Genomic DNA, 24190 nt, shown 5'->3' with positions numbered 1-24190 from the left:
TAAACATGTTTAAACACAAAACAGCCTCAATTCTTTCTTTAAGGTTTCCCCTCCTGGATTTCTCTCTCAGCAGGATGACAGCTTGAAATAATTTATTTTTTCTTCCTTGTCATGCTGCCTTACATTTTGTTTCTGAAGAATATGCAGAAACTAAAATTTGAAAGATTTGTTTGAAAAGGGGAAGGAACTCCATACGTGTTCTTCCTCAACGAATCTCAAAAGACCAGAAGTCTCTGAAGGTCAAAGGTCAGTCTTACTCCTAAGTTTTGCTTCTGAAAAAGAATTGGACAGAAAGCTATCTCTATTTGAAAATCCCATTCACTTCAGTGGGATGACTTCCCATTCCAAGTTAGAAACATGCTCTTTGTGGGATGCACCACACCAGAATACAAAAGTTTCATGGTTCCCAAGGATAATCTCAGAGAAAGAAAGAGAGAGAAAGCCAGTGCTTCAATCAGGTCTTTCAAAGAGGATACCACTCTTATAATCATAATGTATATACATTATAACTTACATCCACAGCCTGGTTATAACTAATTCTAGCCTGGATCATCTCAGGAGTGTCTTTAATACTGGTAAACTTCAAAGCATATGGATGCTGACGGTACTTCTTCTGTTGAGCAGAAAAAGATCAAAGCTGTGAATTTTGTGCTGCTCTTTCATGCTATTTGAAAGAGAAAAATCATAGGTTGCTGGAGATTAGAGTGAATTTGTGAACATAATTATTATTCCTCTTTCCTCATCTTTATGTCCTAGGTACTTTCAGATTAATATTTGTTTCAATTTAACAATAACCTTTTGCCAATTAATATTGAAGTATTTCTCTCTAAATATAAGGAAAACATTTCAAAATCAGATTCTGCCTACCCAAATACTCCAGAACCTAGGATTTTAAAATCTTATTAGGTTAGTTCAAATAGAGTATGACTGATTATATTTTTCATCCATACCTTCTTTAAGCAAGAAATTATATACAGTTGAAGTGTGTTAATAATGTCAATGATTTAATTTACTGTTTGGTGATTTAGGTTTCCTTCTAAGACCTACATCAAATCTGTGTAGCCATTGGCACTGTACCTTATTGTTATGGCATATCTTCTAGATAATGATATTAATTTTGCTTGCTGTAAAGGACACATAGTAGCTTCTAAGACATCTTTTTTTATATACATAATTAAGATTAAGGCTGTTCGATGGCAAAATGACATTTTTTTTCACATGACCAGGTCACTAACAGTTTCCCTTCCTGCAGGAGTTTCCTTAAACACATCAATACTCTTATAACTTCTCCAAATAGCACATACTAAATATTCCAAATGCCTGTGATGAACTCACGGCATGTCATTTTCCTTTAAACTGAGCTGTGATCTACAGAAGTTTATTTGAGGCAACATCTTGACCCTTTGGTGACTCAAAATACTAATGTAAAACACATAAACACTTTTAAGGTATTATAAGCTTATAAGCAATATTTTGGTTTCAGAAAGAAATCCCTTTAAAAGGAGCAGTAAGTATAACTGGGGACAAAAGTGGTTTATGCTTTGTCTTGATTAGATTTAGAGACAAAGCAGAGTTGACCAGAACATCTCTACATAAAATTCCTAGAAATTGTATTCTGGCAATTGCCTTCTAGCAGTTTTAGATGTGTGTATGTAAGAAAGGACATGGCTCATAGCAGCCCAACATTGTTTAGCACTCACAAAAAGGTCAAGATGAACAACTCAGCAGGTGAACTTTCTACCCAGCAGTTTTCACTACTATAACATCAAAATGGAATACATATCCAGATTCACTGTTACTATTCCAGCCAGCCTTACTGTACTAGCTTTAATGAAGCTGCCTTGCTTTACACTACCTGAGGATCTCGTTTATTTTGTGTAAAAAAATCATCCTTCTTCATTATAGATGATTACATGGGGGAAAAGTAGTGTTAGCAATCAGTCAGTTGTAAAAGGATGACTATTTTTCTGAGACAGGGCACCCATGGTTATGCTGTTCTTCTCACTGAGTGAATGGACAGATGATTCCTGCATCATGGGTATCTAAAAATCACAGGATTCAGTCTCCTATGGCAACAGATTTGGCCAGTAGGACTCCCTGCAAAATAACAGAATATTTTAACCATTTCCACCAAAACTTCATTTGAAGGCCTCATGGGATGGGCACAAAGGATTCTAGACTTTGCCTTCTCCTGTAAGTGATAATGGTTATAGGGAGAAATAAGAATGAAAACTACTTGGGCTGATAGGTTGCTACAGACAGAGATATCTATATGAATTTCAATAGCTAACATGAATATATATGGAAAAGGAGCAAGAAGGATCATGTATCTCTTACAAAAGAAGGTTCTGGGTCCAATGACTCCATCTTTTCATCATCTCTCCTGTTTTGCTTCATTAAAAAGGTAGGCTAGTGGGTAGCAATTGAGCACTGTTTGATTGCCATTATTATTCATAATATCATTTGTCACCTACGTTGTTTTTGCAAAGGCTATATGGACTCCTACTGCTATGTGTTTGGTATCTAGTTTCCCTCTAATTACCAGTCCTATCCCTGGTTTTGAGGCCTTTCATGTGGTACGCCTTTTTCTTTCCCCTTTGAGTGGAAATTATTTTAATTTTATACAGACATTTTGCAGGCATTATGCAGCAAATTCTGATACATGCTGTCATGAAATCTCACCTCACTAATGAGTTCTCCTGCCTTCTTAGCCTGTTCCACATTTAATGACCCAGTGGCTATCCATCCTGCTCCTTTCATCCAGTTCAAATCTGCTCTGTATCGGTTCTGACAAAGAAAAAGAAATCCTATTGTTGATGCTCATACACTTAAAATGCCATTAAAAGATTCAGACATCTCAGGAACAACAACCAAGTCAAATTAGTGCCTGGTTTGGTTTTGTTCCCTATTGTTGTAAGGAAAGCAAAAAAAATACAGAATGAAATAAAAGTATCAGGACTCACCAACACTTGCAAGGTAACTTTTAGAAGCAGTCTACACCTTACTGTTGCTTGCAATTTTTACTCTAACTTCAGTTTTATGGTAAAGAGAGCATTGCTTAAAAGATAATTCAAGATTTGCAATTACAAGAACATGATCCTTAGCATTTCCCAAACCCTACCATTTTGTTTTACTGGAGGGAAAGAATTTTGTTTGTTTTGGTTTTGGTTTGTTTTGGTTTTCCATGTGTCTTTAGGGAGGAAGAGTACAGGAGTACTTCTCACTTTCCTCACAAAATCTCTCCTACCAACAGTACTGAACTTCAAAAGCTTGACTATAAGTCAGGTTTCTCAAAGGTGTCAAAAGGGTTTCAGCAGCCATATCTCAACAAGACCTGTACACATTTCTATCTCAGTCTTGAAAAGTTCTGACTTAAAACCTCAGAATGGAAAATCTAACATAGTAACTGTTTACAGTATCACACAGTTCATCTGATGGTTACAGTTGAACGTGTTGTCTCTATATGGAATTTTATCACCAATTTTATCACTATACATTATTTAACTGCCCTGCACCTTATGAAAAAAATAAATGTACATCACATAAGAATCCTAGTGTGTTATTAATATTGAAGTAGGTTTTGAAGAAGCCATGCTCATAAACAGAATCGTAACTCTTCTCAAAGACGGTCTCTTGAGAAAATAAGTGGTTACTGTTTACTGTTTTAATATTAACTGTTTAATAGCTGAAAAATTAGGTGCATGAACATGTCATGGTATTACAACCATAAACGTCTGAAGAAATTCAGCCCTAACTGGGGCTGAGAATGGGCTGAATGAAAGGGTATTGAAAGACATCAAGCTCTGGACTTACATCACTTTGCAATCCATAGGCCCACTTTGCCCACGCCACTTTCCTGTCAGTAGGTAGGACTGTGTAGTGATGGAGAGATGTCTTGTATCCTCTGTCTGTGGCCAAATTCTGAGCCTTTTTGGCATGGACAAGGTTAACCATATCCATGGAGACCTGGAACTTATTCTTTGTGTCCTCAAAGGCCTTCCTGTACTCCAGATCACTCTGCAACTTTGACATTTGCAGGGAATGAGCCATCTTCGAATCTTCCTCCACAGCTTTTACTCCAATGAGCTTACCCTTCATCTTCTCATACCCTTCCTTATATTTAATCTGTGAAGAAAAATGGAGACTGAGAGTAAATTATCTAAGCTGCCAAACTGACAGCTCTACCAGTGTAAAACAATAGTCTGTCACCGTTATGACATGCTGGGTCCTCAATAAAGTAAGTAAGAAGATCATTTGCAAAGGAGAACTGTAATACCTTAGAAATTAGTGTTTATAAAGAATAAACGCTTTCTCAATAATAATATGTTCACAAAAAGCTGTAAGAAATCTTTTCTTTTTGGTTCTCTTTAGGAAAAACAACATTCTTCAAGCTCTGAGGTCAGAAGGCTCTTGCAGGAATTTTCTGGCCAGGCATAGACGTATTAAGTTATGATGTTTCACAGGAGATTTCTGCTTCATTTTGAGTTCTAAAATTCACCCTCTGGTCAAAATGAGAATAGGAAAACATAGTCAGCATGTGGGGGAAAGCTCTGAATTGCTCAGAGCAAGCCTTCTGACTAATTATGGAATGCCAATCACCCAGACAACTCCTCCATTGCTCCTTAGCGTGAATCGAGTGAGGGTGGCTCAGGGCACTGAGACATATGTGACAGATCCCCAACACTAGCAGCAACCAGGAATGTCAGCTGTCCTAAGGATAAAGAAGGATGATGGACTCCATACTCACATCACTTGCCAGATCCCTCTTTGCCTTTGCTGTCAAGAATGACAAAGCATCCAGACGAAGCACAAATCCTTTTTCCTTCTGCTTCTCCCAGCTACTTTTGTAGAGTTTCTAAAGAGATGACAATAACACAGTCTCTTTATTACTATAAAGATATTCTATTTGTTCCATATTAACAGTGAAAGTTCTCAAGTAGCATGAGTCCCTTGTACATTCCATGCCCATCAACCGTATGATTAGGGATCCGATCCTGGTGTCTCCACTTACATACTGTAACTGTGGATATTATGGTTACTGTAACCCCATTATCTCACTGGTTCCAGTGAAACTGTCAATGTGCCACTTCTCTGGAAGCATGTGAAAAATGCACAGCTTCAAACTCTAAAAGTGGCAAGTCTTCAGAACAGCAAATGTGACTGGTATTTACTAAGAGCAAGTAATTAAATTTAGATATAAAGTTTTTACATCTAAAACACATGGACCTTCTCAGAGAAAGAACCTAACTTTTACCTACAGAACAAATATTTCAACAGCAGCTGTAACTATTCACAGGAGTGAAGGAATCCAAATCTCTCTTACACAGTACCTCACTGATATTGGCAGCATTTGCTTTGGCCAGTATGAAGACAGGGTCATCTTTGCTGATGGTGTACTGATGAAGAAACTGCTCTTTTCCTGACCTGTAGGCAACCTGTCCACAGAAAGCAAAGCATGGTCAGCAAGCAGCAGCCCACATTTAATGTTGAACCAATACTGATTAAAACACCCCAAATATTCAGGGATTTTTTAGGGTCAATTTATTTGGTTATTCTTTAACATCTTGAATTTTTTTTTTGTCAAATATTAATTTAAAAACTGACCTAAAGAGTCAGGTTGACCAAACTACTCATGGTTAAATTTCAGGGAAACTGGAAGAAGATACATAACTTAGCTGGCTATAAAGCTGGCAGTAATTTATACTCTGTATGAAATGTATGCAAGAGCATATTTCATCCAATGTTAAACTGCAGCTACTTTTTAAGTACAATGAAAGTCTTTAATAGGTCACAGAAACAGAGAATTTTAGGCATGAAATGAAGAATACTAAGTAATTGAATCTGCAGAGAACATTTGTGACCTAAATGTAATCGCTAACATAATACTCCAGTGAGGACTAATGTTCCAACTTTGAATGAAAATATCAAGGACCTTTTATGATCCAAGTAGCAATCATCTCCATCTCCAATCACCTCCCAGGGCTACGACAACAGAGAAATGAATTGCTCTGTTTTAGCCCACAAAGCTGTTGGAGGAGCTGCTGAAAAACGATGAAAAGATGTCCCGTTTCACAGAGTATTACATTTCTTACATCTCACAGAAAAGAAAAAAAAAATGTCCCTACTATAAACCTCTAAATCCATGGTTACTGTTCTGACTTCAAAACACGTACAGAAAGGTAGCATGTCCAGTACACAAGAGATAAATAACAGGAGTCAGGAGACCGGTGCTCTCCTCTGATTCAGTCTGGTGTCACGTTTGACACAACATTCATTCAAGGAAGTGCCAGGTTTTTATTGACACAGAGGACTCAGAAAAGGAAAATAATAACAGCTGAAGAATGAGTGGTCTAACAGGGCTGATACAACTTTAAGTAGTCTGACAGGGCCCTCAGTGGAGGGAAACACAGAACCTGGGATGGATGTATATCAGTTCCTGTGCTAATGTCTACTGTCACCTGGGAATACTGTGTTTTCCCTCCATCTTCCTTCCTTGCTTTAATACCACATGGATAACCAATTTTTGTGCAGATGACATTAATGACTCTGGAATACTCAGGTATCCTGTCAAGAATACATTTCAGCCATACTTGAATCCAGTCTACACCACCCACAAGTTTGTCACCAAGACTGTCTGTAGAGATATCCCCTCCTTTTCTGGTCTGTAACATCATTTATGAGAAGCCTCTGTTTCCATTCCGATTGGTGTTTGGTTTTTGTCATTGTTGCTCTAGTTCAAAGAACTCCATGGGAGTATTAAACATAAACAATAAATATTAATATTATTAATAAATATTAGAAATAAATCTGGAGAAATTTTATATGTTGAAAGGCTTCATGACTGGGTTCTCTTCCGTCATCACTTTGGTGTGTACCTATGTCAGGAATGGACACATTATGAGTAAACTACTTGCAAAGAGACAAATTCAGTTAAAGACTCACATCACTTTGAAGTTCCTGGCTTTTCTTGGCATGCTTGATCTGAGAACTGTCAGCCACACTGGTGAACTTCAGAGCATCAGCCTTCTGCCTGTACTTTTTCTGCAGCAAATTAAAGCAAGTTACATACAATTTTCTACACTACTTGCCCTCCCCCCAGAATGTAGCACTTTCAAAAAGTACATGACTGATAGAGCCAAAAGTACCCTGGAAATTCAGAACAGGTGTCAACAAAATAAGCTGCCAAATACTACCCAGTGCTGGTATTTTGAGGTGAGAAGGGTAGTACAAGAGCATGCCAAATGCATTGTTGCTGACACTCCAAGTATGGATACTCTTTGGTGCCAGATGTACTATCTACATATCTTATAAGACCTAGGTTGCACACCAGCCAATGACTGGGGTTCACAAACTGGGTATGATTAAGTCAGGACCCAAGAGAGCTCATAAGCCACATAGTCTGTATTAGTATCTCATTTTCTTCCATGAGGCTTCCCAAGCATGTGCATGTGTGGTTCAAATCACTGAACATATGCTACTGAGATATTTTTAAGTTATTAAGATAAAAATTAAATTAGAGCAAGCGATTTCAGTGCCCTGAAAGTAATTTGAATTCAAAATCTTCTCCATCATGTCACAGTTCTTTTCAAAGCAGAGCTCAGCATAGACACTGCAGTCAAGCCTTTCTGCGGCCAACAGGTATGAGAGGCCTGCTTAAGGCTCAAGTCTTGGCTATGGGAAAAAACATTTTCCTATATTCTTCTTCTGGTACCAGCACTTATATAAAATCTATTTGAATGTGTGTAGAGACTAAGAGTTTTAGTTTGGTAAGTGAGACTAACCTTACTTTTATTCCTTTTTAATTTTTGTTTTACATCTGAAACATACCAAAGGGAACAGAAAACTTCAACAGCCTTCATTAGGCTTTAGATCAAACCTGTTTGTAATCAATGTCTTTGCCTCAGCATTCTGCATCACTCGTGAGAGTGGGATAAGCATCTCTTTCTATCTTTGTCATAGTACAAGGAAATGCAGCACTATATTTCAAGACCATGGCATGATAGGGGAGACCAAGCAAACACTTTTTGTATACTATAGTCAAATTCTTATTCTAACCATGAAGTGGGGCATTTCATCTAGAAAAGGTTTAAATGCATTTTTTTTTTCATTATTCAGCATTTCAGGAGAGAAATTCTTCTGTTTGAACTGATGGGTGAACAGATCAGTTTACACTGTATCTCTGCTAGGGGAACACAAAACAGAAGTTAAAAAAGCATGCAGCACTTCAAAGAGGTGCTCATAGCTTTATTTTAGGAACCTGGAAGGGAGGGAGGCAGATTAAAACCAGCATGTTTTGTCACATTGCATGGAACACAATGTAGTGACATTCTGCAAAGAAATGACAAAATGCCAGGCTTTGTATGGCAGTAGAGATCTCTCAAATAATATCTACCAGTCTCCAGTTTAAGTGACTGTCAGCCATCTCTTGGCCTTACACGGCACTGGAATGTAAAGGCAGATCATTATGGATTAATATTTGTGGAAGTGATTATTACTACTGCACCCCCCAGCAGCAGATGTCAGTCTGTCCCTAGCAAGGCAGCAGATCTGAGAGTAGCTGCTCTTCTTTTGTTTCTAAGTTTGGGTTTTTTTCCCCTTGCAGAAGTAGTGAGAGGATGTCAGAGACCCAAGGTATCAGAATGTGATCCCCAGTAACTAACTGGCTTCTGTTTCTTCTTCCAGAACTAAGAGGTATTTCATCCTTCTTGTCAAACTTCCCCTAATTTATTCTTCTCTCTGTCCTCTATTTTTCCTGGCACTAGTGAGACAACTCAACCATAGCTAAGCAGCTGAGGAAGTATACTTCCATAAGGTTAATGGCAGTGCAAAACCATGAATTAATCAAGAGAATGTAACGAAAATCAGCAAAAGCTGAAGCTGCCACTGAAGTCACAGCCCTTACTTGCTAAAGAGTAAGGAAATTTTCAAGCACGGCTAACAAATATCTAATTTTTCAATATTACTCCTTAAAACCTCTGTGCTCTTCATGTAGCATGTGCCATAGGAAATTCAATGCTCTTCTGCTCCATGCATGGGTGAGTGAAAAGAGGTGGAAGCACAACTATGGGGACTTCTGCCTCACAAATTGATACAATAATCATGTAATGGGAAAACATAATTTTAATCTTTAACTGAAGAACTCCTAAACGATAGAATAACTAAATGATGTTCAACAGTTTTATCATCTATCAGGTATTCCTTATTAGGAATTCCTTACCTATTCCATGTATTGTAGTGGTATGAATGTGCATAAACCTTAGAACAGGCAGAATCCTGAGCATTTTGCTTACCTCACTGACCAAATCTCCTGCCTTTTTGGCTTGTTGTATGTTAAGACTTCCTTCTGTGATACACCCAGCTCCTTTCATCCACATCAGATCTGCCCTATATTGAAGCTGTAGGGGAAAATTACATTTATTGGCACAAGGTCCACAGGTATAATATCTCCAAGTGAACATGTGCAACATTTCCAGTTTCAAAGACATTGCAAAGACATTTTAAAAAGTCACAGTACAATCAGACAGCGTTGATATGAAATGAGAACTAACATGAAATGGAAAAATTCTATAAGCCCTCCTACTGCTTGTAACATTTAAGCTGAGTGTACATCATCTTACATCACTCTGGAGATCATAAGCCTTCTTTGCCCATTTGGTCTTCACATCCTCTGGAAGCACTGTGTACTCATGGAGTCTCTTTCTGTAATCTAAGTCACTAGCAAGTTCCTGAGCCTTCTTAGCATGTCTCAGGTTTATCATATCCATAGGCAGATGGAAATGGGCCTTACTCGCCTCAAAATCTTTTTTGTAGGCAATCTAGAAATAAAAGGAATGAAAATAAGTTGTTTGTATCAGTAAATTGCAAAGCTATCTTAAATCACCACTCTTGTTTGGGTCCTTATGCAAATTAAGGAAAAAAAAAACCAAACACATGTAGAAATCAGCTCCTCTAAGGGGCAAATCAGATGCCAGCATGAATTTTCTCTATCACATTACATCCTACTTTTAAACATACCTTTCTTGACTTGAAAGTTCTATGTAGAAATGTTAATATTGTGGTTTTAATACGATTTCTTTTAATATTGAGGTTTTAATGGGGTATTATTTTCCTGCCCCAAAATAAGGACACCATAACCCAAAATGTCCTATGAGAACAAATATACTGTGCAATCACTGTAGATTAACAGAGGGAGGAAGGAAACCAATTTTGTTAAATGCTTCCAACAATTTCTTACAGTGAAAGCAGTAACAGTGGCAGACTGCACATTGCTGCTGAAAGATTCATAATTATGAAAAACATCTTTGGAGTAAGAGGAATAATTTACCTCACTAAACATCTTGGCCACCTGCAGAGAGTGCAAAAGCCTTGAATCTTTGGTTCCAATTGCTTTTCCTTTTGTTTTTTCATATTCTTCTTTATATTTAACCTGTGAAAAAAAATAATTCAAGTCAAAGGACATTTCCTATTACTCGAGAGATAAGCAATGTGTTTTTCAATAATGATTTGGATGGTAAAAATTTAGAAGGGCTTAATCTGATTCTCACTTTGACACTTCAGATTTCCTACATTTTCTCAGAAATTCCAGAGGTACAAAGCTGGTCTCATTTAAGAGGTGTTTAACCTCATTCTTTAAGGCTCAGTCCTCTGAGGAGGATATGCTTAAAAACTTAAAGTCTTCTGATTAGTTAAATTATCTGGTTCTTAAAGGCAAAGATAAGAGATCAATTCAAGCAAGGAATTCAAGATTTGATTTTCTTAATGAGGTGAGATCTCATAATCTCCATCACTGCTGAACACTTTCCAGCTGCAGAAAAAAGTTTCTGCTTTTTCTGCCTCTGCAAAGGGCAAGAACCATGATATAAGTTGTTTAGAAAGATTTTGTTTGGAAAGTTTTTTACATACATCTGTTTATGTTAAAGAAGCAGATTAAAGAAATATGCATTCCCTTTGCAGTGAATGATAACAGCAATTTTGAGGCTATAAACAATTCAAAACACTGAATTTTACTATGGGGCTATTGTGCAAATTTTGCTTTGCTCTGTACACTTGATTTAATAGAAAGTAATTTTCAGAGAGTGAAATTTGATAGCAGAATCTGAGAAAGTTTCCAACTGTTCATTAGCCAGTGAGAAAGAAGGACAACCAAATGCAGGACTTAAAAATCCAGATGAAGCCAGCTAAGCTTTATTTCCCTGGGCTATAGAGACTTATATAAAGAATAATTCCTAGGTAACTAAATATAACATACATCACTGGCAAGATCCCTTGAAGCTTTGGCAGCAAGTAAAGGCAGAGAATCAAGTTTCATTTCAAAGCCCCGGCCCTTACTCTTCTCCCAGCCTTCTTTGTACTTAATCTGAGAAAGGAAAGACAGTAATATGTCACTAACACATAAACACACAAAATCTTCAAAGAAACATGAAAATGATTAAGAGCAAAACAGAAGTTTAAAAATGCTCAGTCCACAAACTGGAATATTCTTAAGTCATAGTTCATTATCATTTTGAGCTAATTAATTGTCCAGGATTGAGTCGAGAATTTTTTTTTCTTGGAGTTTACAGGCACTTTAAATTCCAGAACATGCACCAACAGTTCCCATTTTCAAACAGACACAGGGGAGAGAAGGTTTTTCGAAAGTGCCTCTGGTTATGTCTTCTTATGCAAGTAGTGTAGACCTACAGGAGCTGATCTATAGGACAGAGCAGCTGGTGCTAAGAATCAAATGTCGCACTGCCCATTTCAGGATTTTTCATTCCCACTCCCCAAACTAGAACTAGTCAGGTCCCATGCACCAAATGTATATTTGTAGCTGCAGTTCTTTATATGAGCTGCTGGAGAGCATCTTTCAGTTTGGCTGCATTCAGCTTGTGTGCTCTGAGACCACCCCACAATGTGAAGCACAGCTCAGTGGGGCAGCCCTTATGATCAGATTTTCTTCGAAATCACACTCATGAGCCACACAAACCACAAAGGTAGATTAAATGCATGACAATCACGTGCTTAACTTCTGAAAGTTAGTGGAAGTAAAAGGAATATTTTTTAAGCTCTTTTTCCAGATTCCACTTGAAATTCCAGTAGAGCAGGATCAAGTATGCCTTCATGCATAGTATGCATACACCTAATGAAGTCTCCAGGAAGCCCCAGTTTCTGGATTTGGCTTCTTGTATGTTTATGTTTTACCAGTTTCTAACAATGAGCATGCATCCCAACACATTATAGCCACAAAGGGTGATGCTCCACAACTCTCCACTACTGCAACTTTTTATTTGCACCACTGCAAATAAAACTTAGAGGAAGAACACAAGATATGAAAAACTTCCAGTAAGGCCAACTCACAACCATGAAAAATTATGAAACTAGCTAAAAAATAAGTCACACCAGGAATGTTTGAAGGTTTTTTTCTCATTTTCCACTTATTTATCTTATTGGGTTTTTTGCCCTCCAAAACTATCTACAACAATGAAGGCTTGAAAAATGTTTTAAAAATAAAATAGAAGATCAATTTTTCCTGCAAGCACTTGATTTTAGCACTCAAGTCTCTCAGTGAATCACTATATATTGTCATGAATTATGAATGGTAGCAACAGTGGGCTTGATTCAAGTTTGTTTCTTCTCACTGACTTCAGTGGGCTTTGAGTTATTAGAACTGTGAAAATGTTGGTTCTTCATGCAAACATCACCTCAGAAGCAGTTAATTTTGTGAATACTAATTTACTAAAGAAATTCAAATAATCTGAAAATGTCTTGAAAAAAAAAAGTCTAGTGGTTTCACTGTCCTTGAGATTGGATTCCTATCTATTCTGGGTACCATATTTCATGTTGTTTAGTATAAAGATGGATGATAAATGCTAAATGCTTTCAGAAACAGTATCATCATGTTTATATTTATATTCATTTCTATCTGTTAACAGCATCATGAATGCCAACATTTCCAAGTGGCTTGACCTACCTCACTGTATAACTCAGCGTTGGCTTTTGCTTTCACTAGCTGAGGTACATCCTGAGGCAGAGTGTAGTTTGTTTTGGTCTTCTCATACTCAGCTCGGTAGTTCAACTGCATATATTGAAAAGGTCAACAAGAATCTTAGTTATTTTTAACTCACTAAAAATACGACCATTAGACTGATTGATTGCTGTTAAATTTAAGGCCATTAGTGCCACACATTCTAGATACTCTCATAAGTATGGCTGATGTAAATATGAGGGCAATAAGGCAATTATAACTTCATAACTTCATAACTTCTAACCTAATTAGTAGGAAGCATAACATTATTCTATAAATGGAAGAGCTACTGATTATCTATAAGTACAAAAGATATTATTAAAAACCATGCATTAATAAATACACAGGAGATAAATTCCTAACAAAGCACACTAACACAAATCTTAAAAATGGAGACAAGCATTAGACCTACTGGTATGCTTGCTATATGGTTGGAAGTGATTTCATTCAGTATGTATTCCTGTTTTTGCTATAAATCTGCTGATGAACTATAAATGGTCTGAAATCAAATTATCTCATAATTCTAATAAATGATGGTGGCTAATGATGACAGAACTTACATCACTGAGCTGCTGCGCATTTATTTTGGCTTGAGCAATTTGTGGAGTGTTGGCAACAGAGCTGTACTTCAGCTTGTCTATGCTTTGCCTGTAATTTACCTAATTTAAGATAAAATAAAATAAAAAAAAAGATTTAATAAAGGAAGAAATGGTCAGACTGGAAAATGAGAGATTGAATAGACTAAGTTTTGTTAAATAACACTCTGGATAAAACATTACTTAAACCGTAATAAACTGAGATGAGGAAAAATGTCAGGATCTTTTGGGTTAGATCTGAGCTAATGCTCTGAAAATTTCCTAGTCTGAGATCACAGTTTTTATCCCACCTTGAAAATGAAGTTCCTTATAACCCCTCCCCATCAAACCCACAAATTCTTAAAAAGATGCAGCACTAGCTGGTCCCCCAAAACACTGCTGTAAGACTGGTATTCTTAACCATCACTTAGTCCATTTTTATCTTTCTCAGACAAGGAATGCTATAACTGTCTATTAAGAGGTCTGTCCAGCATAACACTGCACAGAGCAAATGGACTTTCTTACCCTTTTTCTTTACTGAGTTGTACTGTAATAATTAATCACAGAATTTTTGTGTGTGGTGAAAGTTTTGTGTGGATGATGAGAAAAGAAAAACATATGGTACCAAAGAGAAGTCATTTTAACATCAGTCATCAGGATTGGAGCCCACTACTTTCCTAACAAATTAACATGGTAGCAACAATAATAAGCTAAAGAAGCCCAAAATTATGTAAGATTAAAAAATCGTAGTAAAGCTTTCTTTCAAACCTGTTGCTGCCAAAGAACTCAGTGCTATACTACAGAACACAATTATTATTCTCTGTAGGCCTTAATTAATATTCACTGTAGTTAATCACCACTTTGCAAACATTGCAAATCCCATTGCGTAGAACTCATTTCTCAAGAGCACTTTTTTTCCATTAAAGTGGAGTACATTTCTAGAGACTTTGAGTTACTGAAACTATTTTAATGAGAACCTTCTTATTTCAGGTATCCTCACATAAATTTGCTCATTCTGCCAGAATGGCAAAAACTACGAAGAAAGGGTTGAATTATCTCACAGGTCCAAAGTGATCAAGGTACTTAAAACAGTTCATTTGCTTCCTCAGAGACAGAGAGAATTTTAAATCCACAGAAAGGGATCATTTCTTTTTAACTGAAACTATGCATTTATTGCTACTTGTGATTGCTTAGTGTGTGAGAGAATTGTATTCCTAAAAAAGTTCAGAGTAACAAAGCTGGTTATCAGGGAGCAGACGAGTCCTGGGACTATTTCAAAATACTAGATGATGATCATGACAAGTGCAACTGAGTGCCTGTGGCCAATTGATTTCCATGTTTCAAACGCAGATGTTGACATGAATTGTAGACTCACAGGTAGTGCTGAAAGGTTTTGTACATTTTGGACATGAATTCATACTTTCTTTGAATTCCTTAAGAATGCAGCTCTCTCAGACACTAAGCAATCAAACCTTGAACTTTACTTTTTTAAGCTTTCACAAAGATAAAGCTGAAATTACTACTGAAGAGGCAATAGTTCACCTTACAGCTGCAGTATATCAAGTACTTCCTCAAAAACATGAGAGTTCTCAGTTCTGGCTATTCATGCTACCACCTCTTTCTTGGAAGAGATATTTATGCCCAGATAAGTCTAATATAATGTTAATGACCTCTCTAGGGCATATGGCTTCTGTTTTTTTCTGCAATTTCAATGGCAAGAAACAGGTTATATACATCTTAGGTAGTCAGAAACACCTTGCACAGCTGCTGCTCTCTTCCTGTTGATTTTATACATGATGCCTAGTGACTATGATCCTAACTAAGGCCCAGGTTAAGTTCCCAATCATAGATGAGATCAATCAAGCTTTTAATGCTTGTGAGAGGTGAAAGTATGTTATGCTGTGGAGTCTACTATCCTCCATTTATCTGTAGAACATATATAACCACAGCAGTACATGAATTTCCTCACCCCCTTCCATCAGGAACTCAACTCCAAGGACAGAGGGCATCTCTTTTGCATGGACTGCAGGCTTATGGACATTTATGTGACCAGTTAGTTCCCCTTCAAAAGGGAACATGTATCTTCAGGGAATTTACAATGGATGAGATGGCTATTTCAGTCTCAGCATCCTTTCAGTGCTTGATGCTGTTGCTAAAGCTGTCCAGGATGGTGAGATGTTTTGCAGCACAGAGCAGGGACAGGACAGAAGTCACTCATTTCACATCACTGTACAATCTGTGCTGAACTGAAGCCAACAATAGGACATGGCAGTACTTCCTCCTCCTCTGAGACCCCTTGACACTGCAGTTTTTGCTTTGTTATCACTAGCTGTTTGCTCCCATGATTAAATCATTGTTTGACACATACAATTTATCACAATCTCTCCTACAGAGAGATGATGAGCTGTGCAAGTCATAGGAAAAAAAACCAAACCAAACATGAAATTATTTACATCTTTCAAAGGGACCAACTTCCTTGTTGTCTGGTATGAAGGAGTGAGAGTAGCTGGGTAATTGTAGTCAACACCATCATGTTTGTAATCAGATTTATAGGCTATCTGAAACACAAGGAGAACAAAAAAAAAATCATTCTTTTTTTTTCAGCTGTCATTTTTTTGAATAATAATCAGTCAAGAGGAAAGGAGAAACAATAATATTAATATTAAATGCAGGAAACAAAGTAAGTTCAATGTCATGAGTGACAAAGAAAATGAAATTATTTGCATATTTTAGCCACTAATTGATTCTTTTTCAGCTCCTCAATTAATCCAATGCCAACAGTGGGAGCATTAACTTAACTTCCACCTATGACACATCTCTTTTATCTTTCTGCTTAGTTCTCGAGCTTCTTACAGATTTGTAAATAATGTACTTGAAGGAATGGTATGTAATGAAATAGCTTCTTGACTAACCCAGTAAATTAAATTGGAATCCGGAAATCTTCATTAAAGACTGTTTTTTTAGCAAAGGTCTGACCCTGGGGGTGGTGACAAACAACTTTCAGCATCCTACTGATGTCAAAGAAAACCGAAGGATCTCAGTATGTTGCCAGATCACTGAAATTTCTTATTTTAACTTCTTCCACACAGTGAGCTATAAATCAGTACAAAAGGGTTTCCAGAATCTCCCCTCTTCCCAACATGTCTGTTCTTCAGATCCCCAGTAAAATATGATCTAAAGTTTTCTATCAACTTAATTCTGGAAAAAACGAAAGACAAGCAGGCACCAACCATCCAGGTGTGATTAAAAGAGACTTACATTGCTTGCCAGTGTGCCAACTTTCATGGCATGTAGCATTCGCCTGTCCATGCCGACGCCTACATAACGACCTTTCATTTCATTCTGGTAGGTTTCTTTGTATTTAAGCTGTACAAAAAAAAAAAAAAAAAAAAAAAAAGTAAGCAAAAATGCTCTGAGAAAATATGTTCAGTTGTACTATTCCATATTTCACAGTAGGGAGACAAATTATTTCAGCTGTGGTCTACTAGTGTTGCGTCAATACAGAAACTCATTAGTCCACAACCTTGGTACTTTAAAAAATTTAAAAAAAAACCTTCTGTGAGTTTCCTGTTTTACAAGATGTCATTTACGTGTTCTTCGTATCACTCAGATGCCACATAAAGAAGATACCTCTGCATTCAATTGCTGCATATTATTTCAACAGAAATAAATCCTAGGGAAAAGTTCCAGGGAGGCAATATTTGTACATTAACAAATAAACAAAATTTGGCTGTTTTGGTGCATCTTTCACCAAGCCCAGAGTGGGGAATTTGACAAGAAACATTAATCACTCTACCATCTAAACTGTATGGTAAAAGATTTGCTCTTCTGGGATTTCAGAAAATGGTAGGAGGCAGTATGAAACAAAATTATATTTCATGATCATGAGATACAAATTATATAATTATTAACACTGATTACTTTAACACAGTAATTATGTTTCTCTCTAGCATGAACTCTGGTGAAGTATCTTCTGCCTAACTTTCCAGTCAGGACATGGACACACACAATGAAAGAAATAATAATTATGACAGAAAATAGTAATAACTGACAGCTACTCCTCTAGATTAGCAGTCCATTGTAAGTAATCTCTCATCTATATACCATAAAAGTTCTTTTCTTAATCCTATTTAAAGTGAGTCCCAGTAATTCATCAGGCAACACTAGGATAGGTGCTGTACAGACATGGGTAAAAATCAGTTATAATCACATTTCCAGTGCATGCTTCTCTGAAACACACACACACAGATAACTTGTGATTCCAATAGCTGCCAGGTTAAGCAAGCCACACACGAGGTGCTGAAAACTTACATCACTGGTGAATTTTGAGACCTTGTTCACATTCTTGAATTGTGGAGTATCACAGTAGTTCATGCTGTAGCCTTTGTTGTTTTCAAGATCCTTCTTGTACTCCACCTTAGTAAAAAAAAAAATGCAAAAGGGGAAGATACAGTGAAACCTTAATCTGCTCTGTCAAGTTCCTTCGCACAATTTTTATTAGCCAGACCAACTCTTCTGAGATTTTGATACACAGTTTTCATCAGATGGCATATGATGAAAATTAATACGAGGAGAATTTTCATATACTCAGTTCTCGTTTTATAAGCAAAAGAAATGCAAACAATTCCATCCATTTGGACCTCTGCAAAGTGTATGAGACAGTGACATGAGGAAAATTATTAACAAAAACAATGACAAACAAAGGAATTTTAAGGTGAGCATGGAGCAAATGAAAAAAAAAGAAAAAGTAGGAAGGATTGAACAGGGGAAAGTTTACCAGAAGAATCCTTCAGAGTAAGTTTAAATACAGAACAGGTTTGATATTTTCATCAAGTACCTTTGCTCTGAAGTAGGATATCGGGGGTGGTATTAAAAGGGTTACTGGAAATGGGACTAAATTCAGCAATGTAGAATTTAATATATATGGGGAGTAGTCATAAAAATTTCAGCTACAAGAGCTCATCACTTGAAAAGGCTAAGAAAGAGAAAATTGTTCATGTGTAGGATGACCACAGAAATAAGTCAAGGTGCAAAAGTAACACAGCCATGTGGAGACCTTTGAGCAGGCACTGGGAATTACATGTGCTATGTACCAGGTTCCAGCAAGACCTCATCAAGAACTTATGTACTCTTATAATCCTTCCTGTTTAAGGAACGTGTACTCAGCCTGTAACAGCTGCAGTGACAGACTGAGAGAGACAAAAAGAATTTAGCTTGCTTAGTCTAAGAAATCAAAGGCAGAGAGAAGAAAATTATATATCTGTAAACATCTCAAAAAGGTAGTCATGCAGGGAGAAGAACTTTTTAAACTAAAAGGCAATGTTAGCACAAAACACAGGAGTAATAAAGTGGACAGGAATAAATGTAGGCTAGGAATTAGGAGGATAATATGATACTGTGTCAAAACAGCAGGAACCAGGAATCATTGGCCCAGGAGGCCCCTTCTAGTCCTAGTTCCAGGGGTTTTTCATTATTGAAGGTTTTATGCTTTGACATCTCAAGAGTATAAGTTTTTAAAACTGCCATGGGGAAGTTCTAGAAACTCACATTTATTAATAGCTTTATAGCTGATATGACACTATAAATAAATTAATAATTCAGAATCTACTGAGAATTCTCTAGCAATCTTCCCTTGCCAAGCAGAAAAAGAATCAATTATCAGTAACTCACAGGTTTTCACATTATGGAAGAAAACAGAAATCTGCATTAACAGAATGGCATGAATTTTGGCTTTGTTCATGTTATTTTTTAGTTAATAGAAAAAAATTTTAAATACTCTAAGGTACACACACAAGTCATCCTAAAGCACTTGTGGTTATATTTAATAGCACATTAAGAGCATAATTCAGGTTTAGGGTTTTTTTTCAGATTTCTATTCTTCATGTGGTCAGAATTAGAAATACCCTCCTGGCGTTAGTTTCCCATGTTTTCATGCAGATCATTGGAAAGGCCAGGAAACAGCATCTGAAGATCTGTTCTTGAACTTTTCTCTCCAGTTGCTGTGTCACACACAGATGATTTTTGTTGCATACAGTGCAGTAAGAACAACATCTTTTTATATTTGTAGTCCTTACTCATCAGACACAAATGTTTGTATGAGCTGCTCTCGAACTTGTTAACAGATTGATTCCTCACCTCACTGACAAGCTTGTTAACACTTTGGGCTTGTTTAAGAACTAGGTTGTCTTCAGCCGTTAGGGAGTGAAAGTGAGCTGCACCTTTCATCTTGGAAAGATCTTTCTTGTATTTTATCTGAAAAGAAGTAGGGAAAATTATAAAATAGATGTCTACTTTCTCATTATTACTATTTAGACTCGCTTCATGAGTCAGGATAAGATTTTTCCTATTCTTGCTTTGATAAGTAAATGGAAATTGCTAAGTTGAATCACTGCAAGTACTTACTTCCTGAAATAATTCAAATATAACCCCACAGCCCTAAAATCCCTGTCAAGATATTTTACTGGAGAGCATTTTTTTAATCCATTTTATACGTAATTTGAACAACACTGGTTGTTGTTCATTGTTTGAATAGATAACTAGCAGGTTCTTGGCTATTGACTGGTTGGAGCTCGTCTGTTCTTCTATTACTGAAGTTAATTCTCAGTACTTCGATTTTAGACCTCTAGTCAGAGAACTGCAGATGGTCATCAGATGTTCTGCAAACTTTTCCTTTTGTAGAAACCAGCTTTTTAAAACAGCTGCACATTTTTGCACTCTTAGTGTTCTTAGGGGAATTGTATTTCTCTACCAAATAGAGATTGAAATAAGGGACTTGTTAATTTAATTTAGACATCAGGTTATTGACTTAAATTGGGCTCGGATGGGTGAAAAGAGATAATACATATACTTTTGCCAAACTTTGTCCAGCAAAACCCCTGTTGGGAATATATTTCAGTAGTTCTTGCATAGGAGGAGATGCTTTATGATCTACATCTTATGTTACTGCTTCAAAAATAGGATTCATAATTTACAAAATATTGAATTATTTTATGTGTGCTGAAGTGCAAAGTGTTTGGGGTTTTTATTTTCCAAGCCTGCACATAGTTTCTCCAGCTTTAAAGCAGTAAGGCAGCTTGATAAGAACTTTAGTGTGCAAATTTTACCTCCGTGAACCAATCCTCCTCCTCACTCCAAGTATTACAAACTAATAAGGAAACTACTGATCATTAACATTTTGAAAACCTATGAAACCGCCATCTTTATCTGGAAAGGTTAAATATTCCATGTTTAAACAAAATAGGGATTGTCACAGAGGATTTAAAGTTTTTTATATTCTCTCAGTCATAAGCTCAGGTAACAGAACATGACTGATCCTTTCACCCTAGTTCACTGCTCACATCTGGTCCAGGCTAATGCAAGCTGAAAGACTCAACCATCTGTTAGCTCCCCAGAAAACTGACTGAGCTCATCAGCTCAGACAACCCCATGGGGGACAGGTGTCCACACTACAAAGGTTGTCATTCACAGGAACCCTTCAGAGCAGTCAGAAGGTAGTGACCTACAGACTGATCCGTTTTTTGCCACTGCCAGAAACAGTCTCCTCAAACAGGACTGAGGCTCTTTAATGGATGGGCTGTATGCAAGAATCACACATCACCACCTTTTTGCCAAGTCTTTAGTTTACCACTCAAAACTAAAAATCCCCAGCCTAGAAATAAGTTCACTTTAGTGAAGTGACAGTGTCATATTCTATGGTTTCTTTTCCTCCCTATGACTTGCTTTGTGCTAGAGGCATGATACATCAAAATATCAAAACCAGTACAGTTCATTCATCCTCCATTTATTCACTACTGGGAATACCACAGCAGTCCACAGGATGATTAAGGCAGTTGAAGGTTTCATTAATAATACAGGTGCAGATTTGCCAGGAGGGTGAACCTAACAGTAGGGATCCCCATTAGTTGCTACATCCATCTCCTCCCTCATGCAAGTTGGAGCTGTGCCCCCTTCTATTAATGGATATTATTAATCCCCTGAGCCATTCAGTTCCCAGCAATACAGTGAAATGTCATTTTTGTTTACTTCTCAAGTGTAATTTTAGCATTCCCCTCCCAGGCACTGCTCTGACAAACTGCTGGTTTTAATTGTTTATGAATTGTATTGATTCAGGTTTCATACTTACATCACTTGCCAATTCATTTGCTTTCTTGGCATTTTGATAAGCTGGAGTGATCATAGCAGGAAAGCTTCCTTTCCCTCTGCGTTCTTCAAATTCATCCATATATCCCTGAAGAAAATTCATACTGTTTACTCATCATACATGAGCAGGTGGGGCCATGGGTGATACTACAAAGCCCCGTAGACCTTGTTAGTAGGAAGGTTCATTGCTTCAATTATTTCTTTTTAAATGAAAAATATAATAAAATTACTAAATGTAAGAATAAAATTATCTGTTAAAATAATTACCCCTGTAAAATTAGTTGTGCTTCATTGCAAGAGAACTTTAGGTAGATATTAGCTGTGGTCAAGACAGCATTCAAATATACAATGATATACATCTTCTAATCTCACCTCATTTCTTACAGAGATGATATCTACTTGCCTCTCTCTGTGTCAACACGTTTCCCTCAACTATTATAAAAATACCTAATGGTTTGGGCAGACAGGAGATTTGCTTATACTTAACAAGTTTAACCACAGCCTTCCTCTGTGGTGTTACAGAGGTCGCATGATCTTTCCATGGCCATTTTTCACATCATAACTGACCCAAAATAAAACTTCTCTGATGCAGTAACATATTTTGAAGAGGGATTAATTAATGAGGCATAAATACCTAGATATTAAACTGGCAAACTCCTTAGGGAGTTATAATGCCATTTGCTTGATTTAGAAAAAAACAATTGTTGTGAAATTAATGCTCTTAAATCTATCTACAGATAATTTTTGGGTAAATGTTTGACAGTTTGAAAACCCTTTTGATAATTTAGTGACAAAATACTCGAGCTTTTTTCCAAATGGTAGTGCCCAATGGTCACTCCAAAGATTTCTATGGTAAGATCTGGGGAGAATATGGTAAATACACAAACAAGTAAGATACACTGTAATATGTCTTCTCTGCAATATTTTGTAAGTCCTTTATAGTAAAGAGGCAGTTTAAGTGAAAATATGTGGCATGTCAAGAATGTCAGAGAGAGCACAGATAGGAAAGACTATAAATATTTGGGATATCCATTTCGTGAATTCTCAGTGTAAAACAATCCATTGCAGGTCATTCTGTGCACCATCAATCACATGGTAAGACAAGTCATACCATAAGTTTGTGAATAATATAATGTAATTATACCTATCTCGCCTAAATTATTCTATAAACAGGCATAGAAAATACAAAATATCCTTGAATAATCAGCTGAGTCGGTTTTTTAAAATACCATTCATGAGTTTGAATCCTTCAAACTAATCAGTCTTTTTCTTCTTTCTCAAATAAATTTTTATGTAATTTCTAATATTGTTCATATTACAAAACAGTATTTCCAATGTTAAGAAAATTATTCTAGCCATTTCTAAGATTTTTAAGCACAAACAAAACTGGTGCTTAGCACACAGGAATTTTACAGGAAGGTTACTTAAATTGTCTCATGTTAGATATATATGTACCAAATGATCTCAACAGTTAGAAATCTAATCCCTTTGCCCATCATAAGTCACAATTTACTCAGAGAGATCCATTAATTTCAGGGACTCTATGTTATTTGACTAATAATATCAGTATCCAATCTATGATGATTAAAACTCAAATTGAATTTGAAGTCTGTGACTGAAGTTTCAAAGACACTTTCAAAGAAAAAAAACTTAAATCAATTCTAAAGACAGAAGCATTCTAATGCTTGAAAATGTAATTAGTGCCTTCTCAAATTCATTTTATTTGTTTATTCTTATTAAAACTTGTAGTAGTTCAAAAGATAGAAACTAATTGAAGGCTTTATCGCTACAATTCTAAACTCATATTCTTCAAGGATGGTTTGCTTTTCACAGATTACTAGACGTAGATTTGGACAGAAGGGAAGAAATGTAAAATCCCAAATATTTTAGGGTAATACAATCCCTGTTCCTTCATTTCTCTGAAGTATATGGATCTACTGAGGAGCTAGGACAAAAAACCCTAAGATTAACCATATAGTTTTCTTTATACAAGAACACTATTCAATTTCTTTCAAGTTCCCTTTAGCTGTATTCAGTTCTGTTTAGCTGTGCTATTTCCCTAACTTAATTGGAATAGAACTTTGCATGCATTTTGGGAGACCACAAAACCAACTATATTTCCTTAAAAATTAAACAAAAGCAAAACAAATGCCACAGACCAAAACAGAACTAAAGCCTATTTGGTTCCACAAATACAGAACTACAGCTTGTCAGGCTCATAATATCCCTTCTGTAGAAGAGCTGAAATCTAAGAGATTTAGTGCTGCTCACAGGTATTTAGAGTTGCTGGTAAGGCCCACCTCTTGGAATGACTCTACCACAAGGGTCAGGCAGAGACAGTGCATGCACCTTGTGGTTTCACCTTTTAAGAACCAGTGCCAAATACATTACACGTTAGGAGTATGGTGCTGTCGCACAACACCCTTTCCTTCGAGACCTTGTTTTCTCATACAGGAAAACAACATGAAAATAG

At 36.6% G+C, this 24190-nt stretch overlaps 1 protein-coding gene across 1 annotated transcript in view; it reads right to left on the bottom strand.

The window, feature by feature from the left end:
* The window catches only part of NRAP (nebulin related anchoring protein), a 50513-nt gene that overhangs the window by 17803 nt on the left and 8520 nt on the right, over window positions 1–24190 (bottom strand). The window contains exons 10-26 of the mRNA XM_051799864.1: window positions 21701–21805; window positions 19714–19830; window positions 17890–17994; window positions 16837–16944; window positions 16032–16136; window positions 13564–13662; window positions 12950–13054; window positions 11249–11356; window positions 10325–10426; window positions 9618–9815; window positions 9291–9395; window positions 6943–7041; window positions 5331–5435; window positions 4748–4855; window positions 3814–4125; window positions 2683–2787; window positions 515–613 (exon numbers count right to left, since the gene is read on the bottom strand). Coding sequence (XP_051655824.1) covers window positions 515–613; window positions 2683–2787; window positions 3814–4125; window positions 4748–4855; window positions 5331–5435; window positions 6943–7041; window positions 9291–9395; window positions 9618–9815; window positions 10325–10426; window positions 11249–11356; window positions 12950–13054; window positions 13564–13662; window positions 16032–16136; window positions 16837–16944; window positions 17890–17994; window positions 19714–19830; window positions 21701–21805 — 2085 coding nt within the window. The remainder of the gene's footprint in view (window positions 1–514; window positions 614–2682; window positions 2788–3813; window positions 4126–4747; window positions 4856–5330; window positions 5436–6942; window positions 7042–9290; window positions 9396–9617; window positions 9816–10324; window positions 10427–11248; window positions 11357–12949; window positions 13055–13563; window positions 13663–16031; window positions 16137–16836; window positions 16945–17889; window positions 17995–19713; window positions 19831–21700; window positions 21806–24190) is intronic.

This window comes from Manacus candei, unplaced genomic scaffold (assembly GCF_025592945.1).
Source record: "Manacus candei isolate 608988 ecotype Guabito, Panama unplaced genomic scaffold, ASM2559294v1 h1tg000050l, whole genome shotgun sequence".
NCBI classification, from domain to species: Eukaryota; Metazoa; Chordata; class Aves; order Passeriformes; family Pipridae; genus Manacus; species Manacus candei.
This window is presented reverse-complemented; position numbering and strand designations above follow the sequence as displayed.